The 18617-nt window shown below is 39.9% G+C and overlaps 1 protein-coding gene across 2 annotated transcripts in view; it reads right to left on the bottom strand.

Moving 5' to 3' along the window:
• LOC126248130 (dymeclin) overlaps nucleotides 1-18238 on the bottom strand; it is a 161233-nt gene extending 142995 nt beyond the window's left edge. For both annotated transcript variants that reach the window (XM_049948817.1, XM_049948818.1), the window contains exon 1: nucleotides 17657-18238. In XM_049948817.1, coding sequence (XP_049804774.1) covers nucleotides 17657-17796 — 140 coding nt within the window. In that variant the 5' untranslated portion in view covers nucleotides 17797-18238. The remainder of the gene's footprint in view (nucleotides 1-17656) is intronic.
• Nucleotides 18239-18617: the final 379 nt, after the last annotated feature.

Raw genomic sequence — 18617 nt, 5'->3', positions numbered from 1 at the left:
GCGATGGATACAATCCTGGGGAGGAGTTTGTTGTGCACAGTACCCTTTTTGTGCCACCAGATGCAAAGTATTATGTTCTCACTGTCTTTTGATCAAGAATAGTCTTTTGTTGGAGTTCAGCCATTAATTACTTCTTAAGAAGTTAACATAAATGCATCATAACGCGTCACCAGTAACAATATTGCAGAGGAATGCTCAATGGGCAAGCAAAAATTCAGTAAAAGTCACCAATTTGATTTTTGTTGCCTTGAATTAGAGCATGTAGTACTCCTAACCTCGACTTCCAAACATTGCATATGGAATGAAATGTCTCATGATACTCAAATGGTCGCAATGCATCATCCTTCAGTTATTTTATCTTCCTGAATGTCGAAACCCATTCATGTCCGAACCATCTTTTGTGAAACAAGAAAATCCTTTTCTGATGTATTTTGCACAAAAGCACTAACCCCACACACAAAACAAAGGTTAAGAGCTGCCTCCACTGCCTTCTATTGAACCCAAAATGGAGAATATGTCACAAATGTTGGACCTTTTTCTGCTTGCGACTGTTTTATAACACTTTAACAATGGTCATAAGTTTCAGTTATGCAACTCCAATACATTACTGCAAGATGAATACTACAATTTCAAATGGCAGCTGACAAATACACTCACAGCACTGCGCCATGGTTGCCGGGTCAGACAGCACCTGACATCAGGCAGAGTGTTAATTGTGGTTGCTAGCCGGCGGCTGCTGCAGAGCAAGGAAACTCTTGAAAATAAGCAAATCTTGATGCTGCCACAAGCTGTGTTGTGGAATTGTTTCTGGAAGTGGGTTTGAAAGTAAAGCGAATTATCTTTTAAGTTCCAACAGACTGACAACTTTAGCAGTGAACTGAAATACAATTTATAAATATAGCATATGTAGTGTATTCAATCTCAGGGCGTTATAGTTTATCTACTTTGCATGATGTTTACCACTAGACCACAAGCATTGTAATAGCTCATGAAGACTGACAGCACTTCCTCCACACAATTCTACATCCTACAGTGTTGCCAGATCGTGCATATGGCTGGACTTATACAATACTGAGGGGCAACCAGTTATATTGGCTGCCTTAAGTGAACTCCTATGACTGTACACAGTGAATAGGTTACATCCCTGTATCACCTCTTCTAAACTACTGCTTCACTTTCTATAACTGAAGTCTGGCTTCTGTACAAGTTGTGATCAACCATTCACCCCCTTGCTTTTGTTTTCCTTACTACCTTCAAAATTTCGAAGACTGTCTTCTACACAACACTGTGAAAAGCTCTCTCTAAATCTACAAAAGCTATGAATGAGATGTGTCTTCTTTGAATCTCTCTCCTATGGTAAGATATGGGAAGCTGTACCGCCTGCATTTGTCCAGAGCCAAACCTGATCTTCGCCAAGGTCAGCTTCTATTACTCATTTCACCCTTCTGTAAATGATCAGTGGCAGTACCTTTGCAACCATGGCTTAATGAACTGACAGTTCAGCAGTATTCACATCTGTTGGCACTTGCCTTCTTTGGGGTTGTACTGTTATGTTTTACATTATGTGTGAGCGTACTGTGTCTGTCTCCTATATATTGCAAACCAGGTGGAATAGTTTTGTAATTGTACATTCTCCCAAGGATCTCAATAATTCTGAGGGTATGTCAACCACTCCAGTATCTCACTGTTCTGTCAACTTCTACATGCAATATCGAGTCACCAATCTCATCTTCATTTCATTCCTCTTCTCTTTCTGTAACACAGTTTTCAAGTTGGTTTCCTTTGTATGGTCCTCCTATAGATAGGTGCCACGATCAATGTTACCAATCATCAAATTCGGCTCTGTGCAAAATTCTACCAGGCACCTTTCCCTTTAATTCCTTTTTCCACCTTTAAGCCTTCTCTTCTTTGCTTAGTACTACCTTACCACCTAAACTCTTGATATTCATATAGCCCACTGGGAAGGGAATCCCCTCACTCAAGAGACAGTTAAAAAAGGCATATATATGACATTGGCTAGCCACCGAAAAGTGTTGAAGCGTTTGGTTGTGCACCTGGTCCAGTCCAGGAGCCATGTTGGGGTAGAGAACATGGGCGCTAGTGAATTCCCACTCACTAAACAGGGCATTATAAGGCACTAGGTGATGGGGAATGAAGAATAAAGGTAGGCCTGGGTGAAATGCCGAGTAAAATGCTCAGCAACAGATTACAGGCTAGTGACGATAAAACCATTTAGGGAAATTTCTGGCTGTAGGACGACAGAAAAAGTGCACCTGATCTTTGCCCATACCTACAAAGAGACAGTGTGCGGCCCTATGGCCGTGACATATTGTTCCCACCAAATCAGCTTCTGACAGTTGAGAAGATAACTGGGTCAGCACAAAGCCAATTATAGAACATGAGGTGGTCGAGAGAATATATAAAACTGTCCACTCTTTTGAAGCTGAACCCTTCTAACTGGAGATCACCTGTGTTTCTTCTAACTCTCTCAGTTACCATGTCCTTAGATTTTGTCTCACTAATTTCTAAACCAAGGTTCTTGGCAGTGGCTTCAAACTCCCTGAAAGCTGATGTAAGCACCTCTGTACTCCTAGCACTTATTACCACATCATCTGCATAGGCTAAAATTTGAAGAAGTCTATTGTAAATATTGCCTCCTGGGTTTGCGGTTATTGATCTTACTGTATTCTCTAATACCAGGTCGAATAGTACTGGGGATAATGGGTCTCCCTGTCTTAGGTCTTCTTCCGTTCGAAACAATCTTGACAGACATCCCTGAACTTTAACCTGGCTTCTGCTGTTTTCCAGGGTCATCTTAGATAATTTTATTAACTTCTTAGGAAATTTGAATGTCTGCATTGTTTTCCACAGTGCTGATCTTTTAACTCTGCCATAGGCCTGTTTAAAATCTATAAAGAGATGTTCTAATTGTATATTATATTCATAGGGCTTCTCCAGCACCATATGTACTGTAAAGATATGGTCAGCTGTAGACATCCCAGGTCTGAAGTCTGCCTGGTACTCGCCTAGAATTCTTTCGGTTCTTGTACTTACTCTCTTTGTTATAGCAGCCGAAAGGATTTTGTAGATGATGCTCAGCAGAGGCATTCATCGGTAGTTCTTACACTGCATGCATGATTCTTTCTTATGTATAGGACAGATGGTTGCTAACGTCCAGTCCTTTGGCATTTTCTCTGTTTCCCAGACCACTGTAATTATTTTATGTATCCTCCTTACTAATATTTTACCTCCATATTTTACCATTTCCACCATTATGATGTCGTATCCAGGAGCACTGTTATTCCTAAGTTGCTTTACAATTTCTCTTAACTCTTCTATCGAGGGTGGTTCTGTGTTTACTACATCATCATCATCATCTCCATTCACATCTTGTTCTTCTTCTTCAGTTTCTTCTCTATCCCATCCATTTCTCTCTTCACTTACTATGTGTCTGTTCGACATTAATACGTCAAAATGTTGTACCCACGTTTCCATCATTTTCTCCTTTCCAACTATCAAACTGTCTGTCTCATCTTTCAGCAAGTCCGCCCTCGGCTGAGATCCTCTGTTTGTAATACAGAGTTTTATATATCTTGGCTCAGTAACAACATCATCAGAAAACAAAGTGGAAGCAGATATAGCAAACCAAATTAAGGCTGCCAACAGATCATATAGAGAGCACTATACTCCATGCTCAAAAGTAAGAACCTAAGTAGGAAATTAAAGTTGACACTTTACAAAACAAAGATCAAACCAGTTCTTATGTATGGCAGTGCAGCATGGGTACTGTTGTAGGCTTTGAAGAAGCAGCTAAATATCTGGGAAAGGAAAGTGCTGTGGAAGATTTTTGGTCAGTAAAAAAAGGAGAGGTGTGGAGAATTAGGACTAATGAAGAAATAAGGTCTCTGTACAAAGAACCTGATTTGGTAACCCCAGTCAAAATGGGAAGGCTAAGATGGTTAGGACATGTCCAGCAGATGACAGAAGAAAGGCTCCCAAAGAAGCTGCTGATGGGACATCCTGGTGGTAGAAGGAGAAGACGACCACGTGTGAGATGGCTGGAAGATGTGGAAGCCGACCTGAGAGCAGTGGGAGTGAGGAGGTGGTGCAGGCGTGCTGACAACCGAGACGACTGGAAGTCTGTGATTGAGGAGGTTAAGGTCCTCAGAGGACCATAGTGCCATGGAGTGAGTGAGTAAGTAAGTAAGTAAGTAAGGTCGAGAGACGGATACCATTTGTATCACTGGAGAGCACAAGGGTGGTCTTTAATAGCCACAGCAATTTCGGGGGCCACCAAGAGATAGTCTTCTGTCAGGGAGGACCTGGGGAATAGAGAATCGCTGGAGAAGCTGTTGAAAGGATGGTGTCGGTTAAGCTCTGTACAGACTCATCAGTGCCACTTTGTGGTGAAGCAGTTGGGATGGCAGCTGAGGAAAAGGCATCCCAATCTGCATTAGTAACGGGCATCCACATGAGTGACACTGAAGAAAAAAATAAGAGACAATCAGAAAATAATTGCTGTCACTCAAATTGTTGTCAACCCCCCATTGAATTGGGGGGGGGGGGGTCAAGAAAGTGCCGTGTGCCACACTAAAATGAGTCGCAGCTCCAGTGTTGTGAAGGCAGAGATTCAGCTCCGCCTGTAGGTCTTCAACAATCCTACCGAAATCAGTAGTCACAGTACCATGCCACAGAGGGTTATACATGTTGAAATCCCCGAGTGAAAGAAGGCCTGGAGCCGTTGAAGGAGAGCTAGAAGAACAGGAAGCATAGGAGGCCAACTGGACGTAGATAAAGATTGCATATCGTTACTGCAGAGTTTACACGGATCAGAACAATGATCGCTTCCTGTGCAGCTTGAAGAGCACCCCAGGAACTAACAATGTCTGCGCAGACAAACAGGCAGACACCATCAGGGGCCTTCAAATGGCTGACCCGGTTCTGGCTTGGAAAAGCATGAGGAGTCAGTAAATAAGTACCAACTAAATGAGAGACCTGCAATACAATGTAAGATACAGAGTAGAGGGAAAGATGAGACTGCAGTTCTGGAAGGTGATGAGAATAACCATTACAATTTCATTGGAGGAGAGTGGTAAAAAGAGTCCAAATGGACGTCAAATGTGGCAGAAACAATCGTTCGCTGTGTCAGTGTCCATCACCGGTAAGGACAAAGTGACATCCATGAATGTAAGATCGGACCCTGATTGAGAGAGAGGGGAGGGGGGGGCACCCCCTGAGACAGTGGAGGTTAGGGGGGTCCTTTGACTCAAGACTTATGCATCTTCTTCTCTTTTGGAGGGTGAGAGGAGGTGTGGTCGAGAAGAGAGCAAGTTGCAACATAAACATCAGGATCTGATAGAGAATGAGTGACCTTGAGGCCCAGAGAGCATGGGTCCCACGTCTGACTTGTAACAGGCTTCTTGTCCCGGATGTGGCGGAGAGGAGGGCCTCCTAGAGGGAGCCCTATCCTCGGTGGGTGCCAGAGAAAGCACCATGAAGGGAGTGAATGGGAACCACCAGGCATTAGGAAAGAGAAGGGGGAGAGAATGGAGGTAAGGAGGACAGAGGAGGAGCAAAGGACACAATGGAAGCAAGGACAAATACTAAAGATACTGGGTGAAGACAGTTGGATTTCAGTTGGTCCTCAGAGCAGAATAAGTGGTCTGGAGTTCTGAATTCCAGAATCTTCCTTTTTTATAGATAGGGTAATCAGGCAAATGAGAAGACTGTGGGCCGGAACAGTTCATGCACTTGGGCAGTGCAGTCAGTCGCTGCAAATAGGAGTCGCCTCACATTATGACAATGTGACCAAAACAGATTCACTGGAAACAGCACATGGGAGGTGGAATATAGGGCTTCACGTTGCAATGATAAACCCTAACATTGATTTTTTCTGTAAGTGTATGCCCCTCAAAAGCCAGGATGAAAGTGGTGGTATCAACGCCACTGTCCTTTGGACCCCTCTGTACTCGCCAGACGAAATGAATTGCATGCCAGGTTAGTCCCGAGTTCCCTCATCAGATTGAAAAAGAAGATACTTGGGAAAAAGAATGACCTGGGTCACATTTGAGGACTGGTGAGCTGTAATGTTTACCAGGATGTGTCATAAGCACTCACAAGCACAAAGGGAAGCCAACTGACTGGCGGAAGAGGTTTTAATCAGCAGGGACCGATAACGCATCTTATTAAGAGATTCAACTTCACCAAACTTATCTTTGATGTGTTCTACAACAAGGAGCGGGTTTCACCCTCAGCTAGCAGGCCTGGTCCTCCACCCATAGCATGACCAGGGAGGGAAAGGTTAAGGAAGCAAAGGTAGGAGGGGAGAGAGAACAGTTTCTATCTGAAGAGATGGCAGCAGAAGAGTGGCCAGAAGTAGGGAGCTTGGCACACTTCATATGCAGTCTGCTCTGGAACCACCCACTGTGATCAGGAGCTCACCCCATGGTCACCACTCAGCCGCAGCAAATGCCACCTGGCACAATGGTTGTTGCCGGGAGTTACAATGACCCAAAAAGACGAGCAACCACTGCCAGGCATACACAAGGCAGTGACAGTTCAGGTCCCAGAAGTGTGATCCCTGTGTTGTCAGGGGGCTCAACCTGATGGTTACATAACAGCCTAATTTGGGAGGGATTTCTTCCCCAAATGGCTCAAATTTCAGAAAAAAATTAGAGAGGGGGGTCAAACCCCAAAATAGACCAGAAAATGCCAAGAAAAAAGGGAGAGGGGGAAACACGAGACAAGATCGCAAAGGAATAGTGGAACCGAAGGAATAGCTGGCACATTGTAAATGGAAACACCAAGGAAGAAAGGGGGCAGGAGGGAAAGGAGCTAGGGTGGGAAGGGGTGGATCTGGGGAAATGGAATGCAGCCTGAGAGAGAAGGGAGGCTGCAATAGCTTTGGGCCCCATGTGCGCCACATATGTGCCTACAACACAGCTGTGGGCCCCCTAGGAGGTAAATGAAGATGAGATGGGTGGTATGATACTGCATAAAAAAGCTGACAGAACAGTGAAACACCTAAGTCAAAACAGGCAACTGAAGTGGATGAAATTCCCTCAGAATTATTACAATCCTTGGACAAATGTACTGTTTCAAAACTATTCCACCTGGTATGCAGTATATGTGAGACAGAACCAATACTCACACACATCAAGAAAAATGTAATAATTCAGTTCCACAAAAGGCAGTTGCTGACAGGTGTGAATACTACTGCAAAATACTGACATGATGTAGAAAGTTATCTTAGGCTGTTCAAGTAATAGAAAGAGGGCCACCACATCATCTGCAGGGGAATAAATTACAGTGGGTGCCCCACAGGACCCACTACCATTTTTGCTTTATGTACATTATCTGCTGTTTTATTTTAATCAGGAGGCAGAATCTGTCCTTTTTGGAGATGATACAAGCATCAACAGAGGAAGTATGAGGGACGATCAAAAAGTTTCCATCTGAGGATGTTGCTGTAGCACAGTGCAGCTCTGATGCAGGTATATAAGCATCAACCTTAGGCAAGGGATTAGTATGGCATTAGTGTCTTTTTCAGTGTGAGTGTGTGTGTGTGTGTGTGTGTGTGTGTGTGTGTGTGTGCTGAAACATCATGTATGGTCATGTCATTACCAAATGTGTCCAAACAGAACCAATGTAATGTTATTCTTCTCTTGGCTGCTGAAGGGCAAACACAGGCAGACATCCACTGGAGAATGAAGAGTGCATAGAAGGCACCACGTCTGTCGAAAAGCACCATTGTGGAATGGTGCACCAAGTGCGGTGCTGGGTGTGATTTGACACAAGACACCAGTCGATCTGGAAGGGCAGCCTCATCCATTATGGATGCCAACACAAGTGGGGAACCCCCCCCCCCCCCACCCCATATAATCGTGATCTGTCCTCATGCAATCATTACAGCTTTGGTCCTTAATAAAAGGTCTTGAAGAGCTGACGATTCCTGTCAGGCAAGGACGTGCAGCAGGCAGTTACAGACTTTCATGCAGTAGGACAAGGTGTTCAATCAAATGAGTATCTTCAACCTGGTGTTATCAGAGGGATGGTTGCTGCAATGCTCACAGAAATTTTGTCAGATTCATATTCTGCACTGTACTGCCTTTGAACAGAAACTTTTTGATTGATCCTTATAGTAAATGATGTTTCTGTGAATGGAAAAAACACAGTTCATCCAGTTTTGTACTGACAAAAATATCCCCCATACTACTAACCAAATACACCAACAAGAAATAATGAAAAGGGTAGAAAACTGAAAGTTCTTAGGTGAAAACAAACTAAAAAAAAACATGTAGTAGACCTGCTAAAATGTTTAGGTTTGGCTACTATTGCCATAAGAATAAATGCCAACTTTGGGGCTACAGAAGCAAGTTAGCATATTATCATTCATTGATTTCTTATGGGATAATATTCTGAGGTAACTTCTTGCTTAGCCAAAAAGTAGTCATTGGACAATTGAGAGTAATTAGAATGTTTGTCGAGTTCTCCCATAAACATCTTATAGGTAACTCTTTAAGCAGCTCGGAGTATTAACCACTGCCTCACAGTACATTTATTCATTTATGAAATCTTTTATCAGTAATCATCTTAAGTTTGAGACTAACAGAGATAGTCACACATTTAACACAAGAAAGGAAACTGATCTGCATTACCCTTTAATGAATCTAACTTTGGCAAAGAAAGGGGTGAAATATGCAGCTATAAAACTCTTTGGCAATCTACCCATGTAAATAAAATCTGTGAGATACAACAGAAGTGTTTTCAAATGTAGATTAAGAAGTCTTCTTCCAAAGAACTCCTATACAATAGAGGAATTATTAAGTGTAGATAATTAGTTATTAAAAACTGAAAACTATAAATGGCCTGCATGCAGTAATATAAATATTATTTTTTTATTTAGTAATATACAGGTTTTCTATGTTTGTATTGTTGCCATGTCAACACCATAATGTTAATCAGGAATATGATATACGTAACAAGTGACTGACTAATTATAGAAGAATGGAAAGAGTGGTCGAAGTTCACCCTAGGGAAGATCGGATTGGATTCTGAACAAATGTGAGGAATATTGTATCCTATTATCTTATTGTAGGAGTGAGATTCAAAGAAGACTAACCCTCATTTATAGTATTTGTAGATTTCTCTAAATCTTTCACCATGTTGCCTAGAAAACATTCTTTGAAAGTCTGAAGGCAGTAAGGATATAATGCAGAGAGGTGAAAGGTTATTCATGACTTGTACAGAAACCACATTATATGAATCAAAGGAGATGAAAGGGAAGCAGTAGTTGAGAAGGGATTGAGGCGGTGTGTACATTGAGTACGTAGTAAAGAGAAGGGAATTAAAGTTTAGGGAGAAGGAATGAACTTTGTTTACCTATAACATTGTCAGTATTTCAAAAACAGTAAAGGATTTAGAGATTTAAGAGAACAGAAAGGATAGTGTCTTGAAATGAAGTTCAAAAGAAGTAAAAGAAGGATAATGGATTGCAATCAAATAAATTCAGATGATGCAGATGGAACTTTATTTGAAAAGGAGACATTGAAAGCAGTTGATGAGTTTCACTATTTGGGCAGGAAAATAACTGACAATGCCGAAGTAGATACAATATAAAATGCCGACTGTCGACAGCAACAGAAGTGTTTCTAGAAAAGAGAAATTTCCTAACTTCAGATACAAATTTAGTAAATGTTTTTCTGATGTACTTATCTGGGGTGTAACCTTTACAGAAGTGAAATGACAACTATATACAGTTCAGACAAGACAATAGAAGCCCTGAAATGTTGAGCTACAGAAGAATGCTTAAGATTAGATAGGTAAACTGGCCTGAAGAATGCCTAAGGTTCGATGGGTAAACTGGATAACTAATGAAAAAATACTGAATTGAAATTGCAGGAAAATTGACTAAAAGAAGGGTAGGACACATGCTGGGGCATCAAGGAAATGTCAGGGTTTGGTAATGGAGGCAAATGCGGAAAGTAAAAATTGTATCAGGGTACTAGATTAGGAACTATGACACTGCAAATAGTAGATGAATTTTATTGTTTGGGGTGCAGAATACCTGATGATGTCAGAAGTAAAGACAAAATGAAATTGAGATGGCCAACAGTAAGACAAGCTTTTCTAAAAGAAGTTGACATTCAAAAGTGAAATGCAGGCAGTAAATAGTGTACACAATAAGTGAATACACACTTCTGATATATGATGCTATTAAGAATGCTGAAGATTAGATGGATGGGTTACATAACTAATAAAGAGACACTGGAAAAAGGAAATTTATGGCACGACTGGAATCAATGAAGGGATTGACTGATAAGAGACGTCCTGTTGCATCCTGAGGATATTCAATGATGCTGCACTACAGAGGTCTGACACAATGACTTTTAGGCGCTTCAGCATAAATCTCTATTCTTCACGTCTACATATTTACAGCCCTCTGTTATCACTATAAGGCTCCGAACTGTAGTATGTAACGTGGTAACATGTAATGTAGCTTTGTCAGTGACAGAGAAACAGCTTGCCGTAATCTAGTTTCAAATTTGAAGAGTTCATCCACACATGGAGCACCCTCTCCTTCAGCATGGCAATGCCACACCACAAACGAGCTGCAACCTCTAAAACAATCTGATGTCTTGGGTTCACTGTCATCAATCATCCTCCATACATTCTCGAAGTGGCCACATTCGATTTTCGTCTGTTTCCAGAACTTAAAGAACACCTTTGACGACTTCACTTTGATAGTGACGAAGTGGTGCAAGCAGAGGTGAGGTTGTGGCTCCATCAACAAAATCAAAAACTCTACAGTGACCGTATCAACAAACAGGTATCTCGTTCGGAGAAATGTGTTCGTCGTCACAGTGACTATGTTGAGAAGTAATGGTGCAGACATGAAGAAGAAAGATGTAGAATGTTGATAATGTTTGTCTTATTTAAAATGCTTTATATATTTCACATAAAAATCTCTGAGGCATTACTTCTCAGCACACCTTCGTAAGCATGCTTTGTGAAATTCCCTTTGTCATTACCAATGTTTCTCTCTTCACAAAAAATAGTGAGAACCATGGAAACAACACTAGGACCAAATCTGGAAAAGTTATTAAACTACAAGGAGATGAAATACATATCTTGATATTTGCCTACAATATTGTAATCCTATCAGGGACAGCAAATAACTTGGAAGAGCAAATGAATGGGATGGATAGTGACTTGAAAAAGATAATAAAGAAGAGAATCAACTAACAGAAAATGAGGGTAATGGAATGTAGTTGAATTAAATCAGGCAATGTTAAAGGGATTACATAAGGAAATGAGACACTAAAAGTAATTGACGAGTTTTACTATTTGAGCAACAAAATAATCCTTTCCACTTTGTAGTGGACCATGATACAGTCATCTTAGCTCTGAGGAAATCCAAAAATGAGTCCAAGAACTTTATTTTTTTGGTGGAACAGGACGTACCCAATAGGAACTAATTTATAGTGAATCAGTATATGAGCAAGGTGATTCCAACTAGCTTTGGTAACAAAACCTGTCATTGTCACTCAAAATTTCCATCCTTTTCACTTACAAGATCCCAGAAACTGAACTTTCTTGTTGATTGTAAATGTCCTTTAACCTCTGTGGCTGCATACATTCGTCAGTGGTATTAGAAAGGCATCAGCTACTTCTGCACTTCACTTACATTTGTTGGTGGGACCAGATACTACATCAGGTTTCATTGATACAAGAGCACTATGAAGATTATATGTCCATGTTATTAGTATCAGTGACTGCATCTTAAATTGTTTATAATTTAATCCATCTTCCACTAACAACTGAAAGCCCTCCACAATACAGAGGAATACCACGTGAGTGAACAGCAAATTGCCACAAAGAGTTTAGCTGGAGCTCCCTTTTCACTATAGCTGATACCCCACACCATTTCTCATATAATGCACTGATGTCTCTGGTATTGGGCCAATACCCTCCTAGCACGCTGTAATCATTGCTTGAGGTTCTGGACCAGTATGGGAGGTTTTAGCAACTAATAAACTAGACAAGTTCCAACTGCCCACAGAGCTGAGCACAAACTCCAAACTGAAACCTTACAACGTAATCATAGTGGACTAACCGATTCAGAAACTGTTTCTAATCCTAGAATGCTTTCTTAAATATGGTTACAGTTTATGGGTTTCATGAACTCACTGAATAACAGATGTTGGAGTTCTGAAAAATTTCATCAGTTACAGCAAAAGCTTCTGCATGGTGTATAAGCACGACTATGGTGCGCAATTAGTGCAACACAATTATTAGACCAATCTTTTTCCACAGACCATAACTTCTGATCATTACGTGAATACACTACTGCAACCTTTCTTCAGAGGACTAGCAACTAATGAAAATACCCACAGTTATTTCATGCAGGACAATACAAGAGCACCCCCCCCCCCCCCCCGGTGTGTATATGATAATTTTACAAGTTGTTTTTGATAAGACTTCTTTCCAAGGCTTCTCCTACATTGTCTAGTTGATTCTTGCTTAAGATCAAAACACCAACTGCCGGGCCATAGTGCCACACAGTGATTGCAGCCTGCTTCGGCAGTTCAGCAGTGGGGGTTGACACAGTGTAGAGACCAGACATAGCTGGGAGAGGGGGGGGGGGGGGGGGGGTCCAAAATGGTATTAACGCTACATGGAAAGTACATATGAATTACTAATAACACTAACACAAGTAACACAATGGGCACAACATATGTAAATATCTGCACGTTGTGCTGCATTGCTCAAGGGGAAATTGATTCTTAGTCATCCTGTACGGCAGCTGTAATGTTCTTCTGGGAAAGGTGACTTCCTACTGCACGACTGCTGTTCAATTTTCAGGTTACAGACAGACTGTACCTCCCCCCAGCACTTCTTTTCTTGCTCTCCTATGCGAATAGAGAAAACAACTTTGCTAAGCATGTGTTTATATAGTGGAGTTATCTTCAGTTTATTAAATGACTACTTATCTGCAGTTGTCAAGTAGGCATTAAATAAACTATGTTCCGGTGAGTTTAATTTACGAGTGTGATATTATCAGTGGCCTATGTAGTGTTGGTGAGAAAGGGACGGGATTGATAAATATGGCATTTTGCTGCTGTCTATTGCTACAGCATACTTTAAAATTGTGTAATTGTGTTGTTGACACCTGGTGAGAATTAATGAATGACCAGAAAGATATTTCACTTCCCTTAACTTCAATTGTGAGACTACACAAGTTTTTTCCATTCAGGAACTGCTGGCACTTTTACGGTAGGCTGTACTGAGTGGAGATACTTCTCACACATCCACAGCATATCTTGCAAGGTGGGTGTTAATATGTTTGATGGAATATGACTGATCATGTTCAAGTCTGGAACAGTAATCTGCTGTAAAGCACTGATTCACTTAAGTTCAAATACCTGAAATTCTATAACACCTAAGTGACTTATTTATGTTACAGAGGGAGGCAATTTAAGCCTCTGGTCCTCTTCTGAAAGTTGAATACATATTGGCAGCATGTTACACTTGGAAAAGGCTCTTCAGTGTGGTAGACAGTCGACAGCTCCAACTGTTGAGCTTTTTCATATAGTTGCTCACTTAACAACTGCAAATAAGTACTCAATAAACTGAAAATAACTCCACTATATAAACACAAGCTCAATGGAGTTAGTTTGTGTATCCACATAAGAAACTGAACAGGAAATGAAGTGGGGTATAGTCTGTCCATGAATCGAAAAGTGAACAGCACTTGCAGTAGGAGTAGTTGCCTTTCCCAGAAGAACACAACATATGACTAAGAAGCAAAAGAAATTTCGTATTTATCAGTGTAGGACAGGGTGCAGATATTTATGTAGATTCTGTCATTCGCATTACTGTTATCAGTAACTCATATCTGCAATCCTTGTAGTGTCAACACATTTTACGCAAAATAAACACTCTCAGGGCATGTCTGCATACTGCATTGTGGTGTGGAAGGTCTGTATGATTGTGTGAAACATCTGGCAGTTGCTTCTTGTGATGCATTAGGGTAGATGGAGTGGGGAATCATTTGTTCAACCTTCAGTTTGCAGACCTATAATGGAGGGGAGTGCATGAACACAATCTGGTTACCTACCTTCCCTTGTGCTTCTACCCCACACATCCCCCCCCCCCACCCCCCTCCATTCGGTTACATCCGCAAAACACAATTTATCCCTCAATAGAGCTTTACTGCACTTAGATGTGGTACACATATTTAATATCTGTTTTTAACCCACCTAATTTAAGGACAAACATTAATTTTAGCTATACTTTTAGAACAATATTTTTAATAATCTGCAATTTTTCCATTAACTGCAATGCCAAAACTATTAGTCCCAGAGAAAAAATGAATAGGACCCTTTTTTTTTTTAACAGGAAATTTAATGTACTTTAATTCTGTGCTGGGAACCATTTTTGCTTTGAGCCACTGTTTTTGAGTCTTTACGGGGAAACATAAAAAGTGACCTTTAAATTCCCAAACCCCAATGCTCAAACCCCACCAGTCAGGATTTTTAGTATGTTGTTCATGACACTCCCTCCCAGCATTGTACAAAAATTTGTGATTACGACCCCCCCCCCCCCATTTTTTTCCTTTGTTGATTGGACTATAATGGTGATGCCGGGACCACATATGTCCTTGGACTTTATTTCATTTCATTACAGATAAATGTCATTCTCATGCATTTCAGTACCCTCTGGATATATAGCTGTAGCAATTTTCAAATACAGAGTTGTTCATCATTGCCAAAAGTTTTTAATTAAAAGATTCCCTGCAACTCTCATAATCCATGATTATATCAGGTGGCTGTGAGCTCTATAAGCAATACCAAAGAATAGTCATACGTTTTCTGCTATGTCTATCAATTGTCATTTGTTTTATATAAAACATCTGAAGCAAACTTAGGTACGAGACTCAGCAGTCTGTAGATTAACTCTATAGTGCAGATACACTAATGATACAAATATTATGGAACCATGGTGTACAACAACTCTTCGTTTCTCACTTACTGCTATTAATTTCAACATAATGTGCATTTTGGAGCCAAACATCAGTATTTTGTCCTACCCAAAATCATAAATACTTGATAGTGAAGGCCTGGGTCACATATTAGGTAATGTAAATGTGCCAATATTACCACCAGCTCTCAAACAAGTATTTTAAGGAGAGAATAGTAATGATTATGAATCTTATTTGTTGTGTTAAACAAGTAAGAGGGATTTTTACATCATGAAGAAAAGATGAAACTTTTTCTATGTGTGTTTATAGAGCAGCAAAGGCTGCAGAAGATCTTACCATTTACCAAGAAACTGTCTAAACCTTACCTGAGTAAGACATTTTGAACTGTGTATGCAATATGGAACTCAGTATGCGGGAACTTGGACGGCACAGGAATGAAACGAGTATTCATACCACACATGAAAACGATTTAAATATATGGAAAAATAAGTAAAAGGAATCTTGCACAAATTGCTTCAAAGATCTAAATATTTTGATATTTTCATCATTGTATATATTCAAGACCACCGTGGCTGCATTAGGAGTTGCCACAAAACCAGAGACCAATGAGATTGTTCATCCCCATAAAACAACAAACACAAAACAACTGTGGTGTATTTCACATAGACTTCAGATTTTTTAAAGAGATCCTAAACACTCCAGTATCAAGTTAATACACGCTTTGCAAGGAGACTTAAAAAAAACTCAAAACTGAGATGATGTTCCCCGCAACCCTACAGAAGTTTCTTATAGAAGAAGAATTTTATAGCATGGATGGGTACATGAGTAGACAGTGAACAAAAATTCATCCTGTGAGTGATAAATTTTATTACCACATTACGAGAAACTGGCATTAGAAATTAGTGTTAGAAAGTAAATAAGAATTATGACCGCTCGTGTACCATATAAGATACTATTATTGCACAAAATTGTATTGTTTCAACTCTGGTATTGTAAATCATTACGTAATGCTCATAGCTAGGCACTAAGTAACATTGTTTATATACTGTGCAAGCAATTATATATATTTACTAGGTATGCTATTATATGTATATATTTTCTTGACTGTAAGCCTAAGGACATGCCCTAAATAACAAGCACATAGTGTACAAAAGGTAATTTATTGAAAGGGGGGGGGGGAATTCACAAAAACAAATCACCTTTCCACCCCACTATATATTCCTAAAGTAACATATGATGTTAGCTGATTTTGGGAAATGCAATAGGAACAGTATGAACAGAATAGGAGGGAAGGACGGACGGAGGGGGCAGGAGGTATCCAAATTCCAGCCTGTCATTCAGTTTCAAGATTTCTGTCATTTCGTTAAATCACTTTATGAGTATGCTAGTAATTCATTTAACATGGATACAGACAATTTCTTCTCAGCATCCTTCTCTAATGTCAAAGTCTTTGGTATTTTTTTTCACTGAGATAATTACCAGTTTTGTTAAATTCCTATGCACAACTACAGCTGTGAGATTTGTTTCATGATGGGGTCTTCAAAACAAACTGAACAAATATGGAGTTGAAAAATTTGGTCTCCAAAGGGAAAAAGAGGTGTTAAGGTAGTACAGGAAACTTGAAGTTAATCACTTTAAAACTCGAACTATATACAGTCTCAGCAGCAGAATATTCTGGGTAGAAATGTTGTATAATCTCAGGCTGTGAGCAGCGCAACCATTCAATCTTTCAGCCAGCAACTGAACAAAATTGACTAGAATAACACTGCCTGTGGACCATCAAATTTAATTAAACTACTACCATCTTTACAAAATATTTATTGAGTTATAATCTTGCAATGCAGTTAGGGTAATGTTTACTATATTATCTTTTAGTTATCATAATTTCATTTACTGATTAGTCAGAGAAATTTCAGGTTACATTTGAAAATATATTTTATAGCCTTAAGACTTTTAAAAACGTTACAATGTCACTGGCAAAGATATGTTAATAAATGATGCTATCATGAAGAGTGCACAACATTCTGATTTAGTGTTATGCTTTGAACACGAATTACCAATTCAAACTGCATTTTTTGATAATCCTTCTGAACCAGCTATGTAAAACTATGCTTTAGACCTACAGTCATTTACTTGCAACTAAAGCTTACAAAAAAATACTGCCTAGGCAAACAGTTTACTGATTTACCTTTTAGTGGGTTTTTTCCCTGGTATGCTCAAGATGACACAGTTAAAAATAAAAGGCAGTCATCTTTTGTTGTAATGGATTCAAATATAGAATGAACAATAAGAAAGTTTTGTGGAACACAGGATAGAAGACAGTTATGTCAATGAAATTTTAAAGTAGATACTATCTGTTAGCAAAAGTGGGCTTCAAAGATTTTTCGAAAGCACACACAATCCTGATATTGTTTTCAGATCATCTATTGTTCAGGGAATATTTGTTAGTGAGAGATCCGTAAAACATGATTTAATTGATTCACTAACTAGAATTAAACTAACGAATAATCTCAGACATATGATGGCGTTTAAAGGATTAATTTGGCATGTCTCACTGATGATCTGTATTTTGTTATGATCTGTTATGTCAACACTGTACTATAGGTGGAGGGCGGGGGTGGACAAAAAATGAACGTGTTTCAATTTTCTTTGCCTCTACAAATATTGTCTTACCTTGAAACTGGTGGAGTGTATGAGAAAGACAGGAATCTGTTCCAGAACGGATCATTTGGCGATATATTCTCCGATCCAACAAAACGCTGCAAATATTCATTTGTCGTTATATCACCGTGTCTGCTTGACGAAGTTCCCATTTTATTGGGTTTTCAGGCAAATGTTAGCACTGAGTTTTTCACTGAATATTTCACTTGAACCTTGGTTTCTTGCGACGAAGCGTCACAGCCAACCAAACATTCACCTCCTCCGACGGCGAATGTTGCCACATATCAACAATAATGAAAAGTTCAATGCTAGCGTTAACTAACACATTCTTTTCAACTAAACTTCTTACACAGCCCTACGAAACGTCACCGGCCGACACAAATTTGTACGACTTCGATGCTCGACGACATTTCATTGAGAAAACGCGTGTCTGACGGGAACCAAAAGTAAAACTCAACTAATAAATTTTCTTTCTAACCCACAACATCCACAATATATACAAAAAAAGGCACTTCTACCTATGTACACAGTGGTTTAATTCAAACGCTTGTCATCTGTTCCGGGCAAGCCTTGGAAACGCGTCAGTCATCTTTGCCGACGTAGACTAGCTGGACAGAGACGTACAATACTCGCCACATGTTGCCACGCACGTAGGTAGGAGGCTGTGGTCGATGGGGAGAAGTGTATACGATCAATTTATGTAATGATGATTGTTAATACAGGTTTTGTAGTTCTATGGTTGCGTAAAGCAAAAACGTCGATGGACGCACCTTTTGACTGCATGGATCATATCTTACAAAAGTAAAATTAGTTAAACGTTACGTCTAAAACGATCATTTTATGCGAAACACAAACATGAATTGGAAATATCTGTAGATGGGACAAGAAAGCGACTGGTACCTGCCTAGAAGAAGCATTCCGTCATTCGTCGGTTGCGATTTAGGGAAACTAATGGGAACCTGAGTCAGAAAGT

This window comes from Schistocerca nitens, chromosome 3 (genome assembly GCF_023898315.1).
Source record: "Schistocerca nitens isolate TAMUIC-IGC-003100 chromosome 3, iqSchNite1.1, whole genome shotgun sequence".
NCBI classification, from domain to species: Eukaryota; Metazoa; Arthropoda; class Insecta; order Orthoptera; family Acrididae; genus Schistocerca; species Schistocerca nitens.
Note: the sequence above shows the minus strand (reverse complement) of the source record. Positions and strands in the feature narration are given on the sequence as shown.